Here is a 10,472-nt window from a genome sequence, read left to right as displayed (position 1 = left end):
GTAAATTTTTCAATACTTGAGTAAAAAGAGGAGAAGTAAATGGAGAGAAAATCTTTGTCATTTTTCTTGATGTTTGTGGTGATCATTGGGATGCTGGTTGAGCAGTCCGATGGCATCTCCATTCCTAGGGAATTCGAGAAATGCATGAAGCCTTGTTTAATTGACTGTACCATTCCTCCATGGCTGGTGGCTTGCCCATTTCGATGCCTTGCCAAGTGTATTGTCCACCCATTTGCGAAAAGCACTGACAGAACCCACCAGTTTTGTACTTTTGGTTGCGCCACCTCTAAGTGCTCTAAGCTCATCTCCAAAAACAACTACCGTAAATACCTCTCTCAGTTATTAAAATACTAATTTAGTAGTCCCATGCATATCTTATAAACACAAAGAGATTGAACATTCTCACAGTCCACAACTTCACTGTTTCATGTTAAGAAAACTTCTAATCAATGCACATAAATGAAAATAATAATGTGAAGTAATTTACTTACTTTTCTTTTTATTGGTTTTTCAGGTTTGGATGAAGTGGAAGATTGTGTGGATGAATGCTCACAAACATGCGTCAACAATTACGGGCCTGCAAACTGATGAAAAGGGCATTGATTATTATTGATTTGGCTCGAGATAGAGAGTTCCTGGAGCTTAAGAAGAAAATTCTATCAAGACATCTAAATTTGAAAGATTTCAATGAATAATCAGTGTAGTTTGAGTCCCTTTAAAACACAGTTGTAGATTGCCTGAATCCCTTTACCATATGAAGATTTTGTGTTACTCTATATAATTAGACGAGCTAATCCATGTCCACATTTTCATAGTTTCTTCAAATTTTTTGTTCAAAAGTTTATACATTCTGTTTATTTTCTTTTTAAGACATTAATTCAATATTAGAATTTTAATTTGTAGTCTCACAGTCTTATAATTCTAATTCCATTATGCCAAAATAAAAATATAGAACTTTGTTATTCTCTTAACAATCAAATAGGTCAGACATTTTATTCTTTTTTATGTCCTCACCGCAACACTTGTTAGAACTAAAGAATGGAGACCAGAAATTCCTAAGTGGTTGATTAAAGTAATACTTTTGGAATTATATCTCAAATTTTGAATTTAAACTTGAATGATCATTTTAGGGGATCATATTCTTTTTATGAGTACATCTTGATCAATATAAGTACAATTAATTAAGATGTGAAAAAATATAAATCATAAATTTCATACTAATACAATAATATATGTAATAATTCCTTAATATGTGTACATATCTATTCCACATATTCCATTTTGTTCGGTAATTAATCAGTATGTTCTAAATAATTAAGTACTAACCTATCATGAAGCTTTCTTTAGAAATGTTTCATAAAAAGAAATGCTAATTCAATGCAGCACTGTTTTATTTGTAATTAATCATCCCTTTAGGAAATTGTATGGCTTGATTATAGAAAGAATATCTACTAATTTTGTGGTACATTAAGTTTGATGAAAACTATTGAATTATTAAATGGCATGAAATATAAAACAAAATTTAAATTCTTTACTTAACAAGGTAAACAGCTGTTTACCTCTGCATCATAGTTAATTCATGAATTCCTTATTTGCTTTAATTATGGAGGGGAAAAGCCAACTCAGGAATTCCTTTTTTATGGTTGTAAATTCCATTTCTACAAATGGTCGAACCTTTTTTTTTTTTCTTTATTTGTTGTGTTGGTTCATTCAGATTTTAGAGGTACCTTTACTCTAATATGTCACTTTATTTAATTTCCATTTGAGCATGGATTCATAGCAATGTATGTTCATCATCCCCCAACTATATAAACACTTACTACTTGAGGACCTTGAGGACCAAGAAGAGAGTATCAGCTTTACTAGAGAAAAAATACAAGAAAAGATAAAACATATTATTATATATGACCATGGAAAGAAAAGCAGTGTCACTTCTTTTGATGTGTGTGGTTATCGGGATGCTTGCAGGGCAGTCCAATGCTTGGTTTAAGGATTTCAAAACTTGCTTAAAGGACTGTCTGGTTCAATGCGCTATTCCACCATGGACTCCAATTTGCCCTGCCAGTTGCCTTGCTAAGTGCATCATCCACCCGTCTTATACCACTTCCACTGACACTACTCATCAATTCTGCACTGTTGGTTGTGCTACATCCTTGTGCTCCAAGCTCATCACCAATCCCAACCCTAGTAATTATTTCTCTCTCTGCTTTCTCTCTCTCTATCTCTCTCTTTCTTTTAATAATTAATGATCTTTGGTTCAATTAGAATTCAAGTTCGTAATCTTACAAAGATACCACGCATAACTTTTCTTTATTTCCTTCTCACTTAAAAATATTAAATTCAATTGTATAAAATCTCTTATTTTTGCTTTCGCAGATCTAGATCAAGTGGAAAATTGTGTGAATGGCTGTTCAGGAACATGCACCAACAGTTACGTGCCAACAAATTGATGGAAAAAGCACTTGGAAAATACTTTTATGGTGGTGTTCTTGGATTTGAAGAGTAATTTCTAATTCAACACATGATGCCCAAGATTAGGTCATGTGTTAATAATAAGCACCAAGTTGAACTCTAAAATGAGTTTAATTGCCTTTGCTTAGCAGTGTATGTGATGGGTGGCTGGCTGGCTCGTATCATATGTGATACATGTTCACATTTTTATAATTGTTTCTCCAAATTCCTTGTTCAAGTTTTAAGCTTTATAAATTGTTCTTCAGGTTTATATGATGGCCTTTTCTTCTCTCTTCTTTATTTTCTGAAGTATTAGCCAATTCTAAAATTTCCATTTGCAACCTCATTGTTTTATACAAAATTCTAATACCCTTGAACCAAACAAACAAGAAATATAATTTTTTGTATATTCTTTTACCAATCAAATAACTCCAATTATCTGTCACACCACAATAGAATCTTGAAAAGAAAGGACATTAAAATGAATTGAATAAATCATCAGTTTTTTTTGTACGAGTCATTATTTTAGAGAAAGAAATAAACTTTCAGGCATATATTAGTTAATGAAAAGATTAAATTGTGAAATGTTGTTTGAATCTTCCATTTAGGGTTTTTTCCATTTATGTTAAGCGTGGTGGAGTCAACAAGTGCCACATCATACATCCATATTTTTTAATTAAGTTTATGAACACATAATCAAAATTAGTTTCATGTAATCCACGCATCCTTAAACACTAATGAACTTTTTTAGCTAAACCATAGCTTGAAAAACACTAATACTCCTATAACCAAGTTTATCCCTCTTAATGAAAGTTAATGTTACGACCTGATTTGTGGGCCCATATGACCGGCGCTATTGAATGGGTAAGTTTAGAGCTATTGAAACCCGTAGAGACTCTAGAATTTCACTCACAAATCTGTATATAATTAAATTAATCCTCCATCTAGATTACTAGTAAATATTTCATAATTTTTAACAGACCAAATTAAAAATATAAGGTACTAAATATATTACTGTAGAGACTCTAGAATTTCAAATAATTTAAAATACAAATAGTTAAGATTTAATTACAGTAATCACGAAGGGGAAAGGAAAGTCGGGCTGCAAAAAAAGTCGGTGGAGAACCTAGCTGTCACCTGAAAAATTTAAGATTGAGGCTGTCGGTCTCGGGAGTGAGTTAAAATCATATATCTGAAGTAAAACAACCATAAATGTATGTATGCAATGGTTGATAAAATAAGGTGGAACATCACAAAATAATAAGTGCCATAATATAATTTAAAATTAATTTTTAACTCTTAATGGACAAGTACTTCAGCAAAACCCTAACCCAAATACTAGCAGCCTTTCGGCTCTCTTATTCCAATAGGACTAGCACCCAGAGAGCGAAGCTCAACTAAAGTCCTTAAATCCAGCCCGGTCACTTGATTTTCAATAAAGCCGGCGTCCAGAGAGCAATGCTCGACCACGGATTTCCTCCGGCAATCAAATTCTCACAGCTCAAAGAGTTGTACTCGATCAGGGTAAATCCCAAAAATATTCTTTTACTACCTTTTTCTGATTAATACCGATGCGCATATGGTTCTGATGCAACCCATCAGGTGGCATGTTCTACTACCGTCTCATCCCGAGTCAATATATAACAATAATATCGATAGTGTGGAAAATGATATGTAAATCGTAAGCAACTTAACTATTATTCAATAACTTATTAAATAATATTGAACAACATCTATTTTGCATAAGTAAATTTAATTTATTAAGTAAATAGATAATTAATTCCATAAAATAATTATTTAGACGAATAATAAATAATTAATCTAAAACTTATAAATCAATCAATTAGATCAATAATAAATAAATAATTTAAATCTATAAATTTATTAATTAAATATATACTAAGAATTAATAAAAATTTCCAGCAATATAAAATATATATATATATGCATACGATGGTAATAATATACGTAATAATTATTAATCAAAATTGCTATATAAAAATTAGCATTGACACATGTATAGAAGATATATGACTTTAACTCACAGTTCTACCGCGCTCCACAATCTGCTCCTATGCCTCGGGTGGAGCTGACTGGAAGAACAAATTATCTATTCACAAAAATAACTCAATTAATAAGATATTCATAATTTTTTTCCTAGGCCTAGGCTCCTAGATTAGACTGCCTAAGAAATTCCGACTTGGAAATTCTACAAAAAATTCGATAGAACCTCCCCTCAAATATGGATTTTTCCGTATAACGGGTTCATAACCTGCTAGAAATACTTCAAATATTCTAAAATTATTTAATGGGAATCGGGCCACCCAAACTATATTATTTCCCGACTCCACAACACAATCCAAATCACAATACAAAATCCACAGTCCGACAAAAATAATAATATTGTTTCTGATACAATCACATAATTATTTTCTCACATTTAATCTAATTATCTCAGTCTCAATTTACATAACAGAATATTAACTCCTTTTGTAATTAATATGCAGTAATTCTAAGATCAGGCTACTAACTTATTAAATAATTTAATTAAGTAATTATAACTAACAATTAGTACACCAAAAATTTTCTAATAATTTTAATATAATTTTTAAAGTTTAAATAAAATTTATACTAAGCTGAAACTCGAACTTCTACGTGTCCAGAAAACACTGGAGTTCGAAAAGCCGTACTACCACCAACGATGTTGGATTTCGAAACTGGAGGCGCACATGGGCAGTTGAGTTATGAGGAGTCCAAATATGTAAATGCTTTCGCCTGAAAATCGCCGGAAGTCATCGGATCGAGCTCGAAAAGTTTAAGCTGCGACGAGGCTCACCAACTATTGTTGGCAAAGGAAAATCGATGGGAAAGGGCTGCCTTGACTTTTTTAGGGTCCAGGAGTCCGTTTACGGCGTCAGATCGGCGAAGGGACGCTGGCAGGAGGCTGTTTCGGCAGCGACAGCCGGAGAGGAAACTTCCTCCTCGCAAACAGCTCCTCCTCGACAGTGACGGGCTGCGATGATGAGGAAGCCCACGGCAGGCGAGGAACATAAAGCGACAAGGGGAAAAGCAATCGAAAAAGAAGGTGCAGGGGAAGAGGGAGGTGGCGTCGCTGGAAAGGAGAGAAGGAGAGGAAGAAAACGCCGCTGGCGATGGGGAAAGGTGAGGGAGTTGCAACAGCTGAAGGGAGGGGACATGCGGTGGAAGGGAGGGAGTGGGGGAGAAAGAAGAAGAGGGTAGAGAAAAAAAAGAAAAGAGGAGGGAAATATTTTTTTTTGTTATGTTATTTTTCTATTTTTTATTTAATTATAAAAGATGGAAAAATACAAATGAGTCCCCATCTAAGAAGTTGCTAGAATGACACCTTTGACCCAATTCTTTCTTTTATTTCTTTTATTTATATATGAAAAATAATTAACTCATCAATATTTAATATAATATTAATTTAAAAATTTATCAAATTACCCTTGATAAAAATTGAAACAATTAAAATTTAAATTTATGGATATTACAGTTAATTTATAGTTCAGATCTTAATAAACATGTAATTTGATTTCCTTAATTTAATCCTTGAAATAAGAATAGGATGGATAATTAGCTAGTTCATAGTGAATAATGACTTCATAAAATTTAACTGTTACGTAACCGATAAAAATTAAAATTTTAAATGTGCATATAATTAGGGGCGGATATAAAATCTAAAACTGAAAAGTCTAAAAACTTTATTCTAAAATAGTAATAATATTACTGAAAAGTTATAAAAATTTTGGAAAATCGCGTATCAAAGAGTTTTAAAAAGTTGAAGAATGAAAATTAGAATATGAATTATATTTAAGTTATCAGATGATAATTAAAATAAATATTATATTAATAGATTTATTTTGTGTTAGAAGTTTTGAGGGGCAGTGGATTGCGTCGCTCCAGTGTTCTTATTTAATAATACAATAAGATAAATATAATATAGCGATTGTTGTATAACAATATATATCATTATTTATTAATTAGTCATTTATTTACGTGTTGTATGATTTTATAATTATTTTGATTATAAATAATAATAAAATTTTAATTTATAGATAAAACTTAATATTTTATAATTTTTAGAAATAATAAATTAGATATTTTTAAATGTTTTTCTTAAAATTTTTTAATATTTTAAAATTTTATTTGTGCAATATATAAAATTTAACTTATCAGTATTTATGAATTTATCTTTAGTATTATATAAATTAGTACTATGCGTATAATTGATGTTGTTATCTTTGAGGATTAGAGATTATTATATAATTAGAAAACTAATCTATCAAATAATATAATATTAAAAATATAATTTCGAATATTTTTGAGAATAAGAATAATAAAAATTAAATATGAATTTGAATATCATATGTCAAAGATAAATACACATGTCAATATAAAAAGTTTATGTTTTAGAATATAGTAACACGTGTCAAAAAAAATTTATTTAAGAATTTAAATTAATCATTTACTCGTACATTACACGATCATTGTTATTATTTTGATTATAAAATTAAATTTATAGATAGAATTTAATGTAATTTTTAATGTTTAATAATTACTTATAATATTTTAAAAAATAAAAAAAATATTTTAAATGTCTTTCTTATCTTCTTTCTTATCTTTTTAATATTTTAAAATTTTATTAGTGTGATAATATAAAAACTATTTTAAAAATATTTATTAATTGATTTCTAGTATTATAAATTAATACTATAAATATAACTGATATTACTATCTTTTAGAATTATAAGATATTGTATATTTAAAAGATTTACTTATTAATGAATATAATTTAAAATATTATTTTATAGAATTAGAATTATCATCTAATTAGGAAACTAATTATTAATTAATATAATTCAAATGACCTATTCATATTAAAAATTTAAATATTTGCGTCTTTTTAAAAATTTGGCCTATCCTTTAAATTTTTACTTAAATGATCCGATTAAACTAATTGATTGCAAGTATGGCTAAATTAAAATATTAATAAAAATTAAAAATTACCCTCTTTAACTCTAGATACTAACTTCTCTTTCTTTTATCAATATCGTTTATCTCTTAAAAACACTGTATAAAATCACAATAAAAGTGAGAAGGAAAATGACTTCATCCTTCATTATTCTTCTTTTTGATTTATGATTTCACTTGTCATTCACTTTCTAACATGATCTTAGTAACTCGTGTGTGATGTGTAATACATGTGGCTGTAATGTGTAAGTTATTAATAATAAATAATAACACATCATTTGCCACGTCACCATATTTTGACTAAGAATTTAATATAGATAGATATATAGATTATTATATTTTATATTGGTTGATTTATTTATTACTATTAGCCACTCATTTTACTATGAGTCATCCATGATTAAAAGCCGACCAATGCAAATTAATAAATAATACCAAATGTTATTATGAAATTATAGTTTTATCAATGAATAACATGACAGATTGAATTTACCTAAGAATTTCTCATCATATATCATATAAAGTGAAAAATAATTAAAATATTCCTATATTCCTTTTTATTTTGGTAATTTCAATATATTCTACTAACTTATTAGGAAGGTCAGGTTAGACATATTTGATAGAGTTCCCAAAAAAGGGTTAGAATTCTATAATTAAGTGCCTGCAAATTTAATTATATGCGTGCTAATATATACATATATGGAAGATTTGCAATGCTCTGATTCATAGTCAAATCACGAATCTTTTATGATTGTACATTCCATCTAGAAATGGTCTATACATTGAGAGAAACTTTTTGTTTTGATTTATTCAGATTCTGTTACTATATATCACTCCATTTAGTTTCCATTTAAGCATGGATGCATAGTGATGTATGTTCATCATACCCCAACTCCAACGATATATAAATACTAGCCATTTGAGGTCCAATATCAGTATATCTGACTTCAGTTGAGAAAAATACAACAGAAGATTTGCATAGTATTATTATTATATCATATATGATCATGGAAAGAAAAGCAGTGTCATTTCTTTTGATGTGTGTGGTTATCGGGATGCTTGCAGGGCAGTCCAATGCTTGGTTTAAGGATTTCAAAACTTGCTTAAAGGATTGTCTGGTTCAATGCGCTATTCCACCATGGACTCCAATTTGCCCTGCCAGTTGCCTTGCTAAGTGCATTATCCACCCATCTTATACCACTTCCACTGACACTACTCATCAATTCTGTACTGTTGGTTGTGCTACATCCTTGTGCTCCAAGCTCATCACCAATCCCAACCCTAGTAATTGTTTCTCTCTATCTGTTCTTTTTATTTCTATTATTATTATTATTATTTCATTCTCCCTGAAAATATACTAATTGATTTGTATGAATGTTCTTGTTTTTGCTTTGACAGATCTGGAACAAGTGGAAAGTTGTGTGAATGGTTGTTCAGGAACATGCACCAAGAACTACGTGCCAGTAAATTGATGGAAAAAGGACTTATGCTTAATTTGATAGTTCAAGAGGGGTGTCCTTGGGCTTGAAGATTAATTTCTATGTCAAACACATGATATCCATAGTCAGTACATATATTACTAATACATACACACCTTAAACTCTAAAACCAGTTTAATTGTCTTTGCTATGTGATGGGCGACTCATATCGTATGTGATGTACGTTTACATTTCCAGTAGTTGTTTATCCAAATTTCTTGTTCAAGTATTAAGCTTTATAAATTATTCTTCAAGTTTATTTGGATTGATTTCTCTCTCTCTCTCTCTTATTTAGTTTTGCATATAATTCTAAGAACACTAACTAAAATTATGAACAATAACATGTAACTTTTCTATTGTTTCAAGAAATCATTGCAGATCTTTCTTTATATTAGTCAAACAAATATTATTTGTTTATTTTTATGCCCTAATTACACCACTCGCTAGAAATGAAGGATTTCAAGAATATCTATCCGTGATCTATTAAAGTAGCTACTTTTTGAATTATGGAATTCAAATTTCCATTTAAAAATGAAAGACCCTTTTTTTATTAAGGGTGATAATTCTAATTTCATCATGAGTACATCTTGATATATAAATATAACTATTAAGAGATGTACAGATATATTTTGTTTTGAATGATGATAATATTTGTTTAATATTGAGATTGTAAAAGTATATTTTATTCGAAAGTAAATATGTTTTAGTCTATGATAATTTTATACCACAACTTGACTCTCAAATCTTTGAATAAATCTAATTAAATAAAAAAAAAACTTTCATCACAACCAGAATTATTTTCAGAAAGGAATAACTACAAAATTCTATGAATGGAAACAATATCTCTCAGAGAGGAATAACCAACAAAATCTGTAAAGGAACTAATTAACATTAACATATTTAAAAGATCCATTGTTACTGAATGGGAAATATAATAAAAGAGAAAGAAATTGGACCACCGTCAGTTTTTCTATAGTAGATGTTGATCAGGGCGGAATAGGTTTTGCGAGCAGTAAGGAAAAAGAGGGAGAAGATAGAGAGCGGCTACGATGAATGACTTATATTAGAATATGTTTGGGGATGTTATCTAGAAATTTAACTATGTAAATTTAAAATTTAATTTCATGTCTCAAGTGGCAAGTTTGATTTCTAAAGTATTGGTTTCAGAAGACAGAATGTCTAATGTTTTTTCACCCGGAGAACTAATTGGATTGTTGCGAGCGGAACGAACGGGACGTGCTTTGGAAGAAGCTACTCTTGAGAGTGAGAGGTCTTGAATTTGAGTAATCTCCACCGCATTATGTGAACTTTTACCTTCATAGCGAGTGTAATGGAATGACCACTCCTTATTGTAGATGTGTTTGGTTTGACTAATCAATGTAGCTGATAACTGGTAGCTGATAAATTAAATCGTTTAATAAATTTTATTGGCGATTATTATTAATATGTTAGATGACTATTAAAAGTATAATTTATCATTAAATATATTTTATTTTATTATTATTATAATCAATGCTAAAAACTAATAAAATAATTTATAATAATAAAAAA

The 10,472-nt window shown here is 29.6% G+C and overlaps 2 protein-coding genes across 2 annotated transcripts; both read left to right on the top strand.

Moving 5' to 3' along the window:
* Positions 1–720, top strand: LOC125370844 (thionin-like protein 2). The gene is made up of 2 exons (XM_048377789.1): positions 1–322; positions 515–720. The coding sequence occupies exons 1-2, from the start codon at positions 40–42 to the stop codon at positions 586–588; spliced, it is 357 nt and encodes a 118-aa protein (XP_048233746.1). The 5' UTR covers positions 1–39; the 3' UTR covers positions 589–720.
* A 7,679-nt stretch (positions 721–8,399) lies between these two features.
* On the top strand, positions 8,400–9,190 carry LOC125371011 (thionin-like protein 2). The gene is made up of 2 exons (XM_048378748.1): positions 8,400–8,727; positions 8,842–9,190. The coding sequence occupies exons 1-2, from the start codon at positions 8,445–8,447 to the stop codon at positions 8,913–8,915; spliced, it is 357 nt and encodes a 118-aa protein (XP_048234705.1). The 5' UTR covers positions 8,400–8,444; the 3' UTR covers positions 8,916–9,190.
* The last annotated feature ends 1,282 nt before the right edge of the window (positions 9,191–10,472 follow it).

The sequence above is a fragment of the Ricinus communis genome, chromosome 8 (assembly GCF_019578655.1).
Source record: "Ricinus communis isolate WT05 ecotype wild-type chromosome 8, ASM1957865v1, whole genome shotgun sequence".
NCBI lineage: Eukaryota > Viridiplantae > Streptophyta > Magnoliopsida > Malpighiales > Euphorbiaceae > Ricinus > Ricinus communis.
Note: the sequence above shows the minus strand (reverse complement) of the source record. Positions and strands in the feature narration are given on the sequence as shown.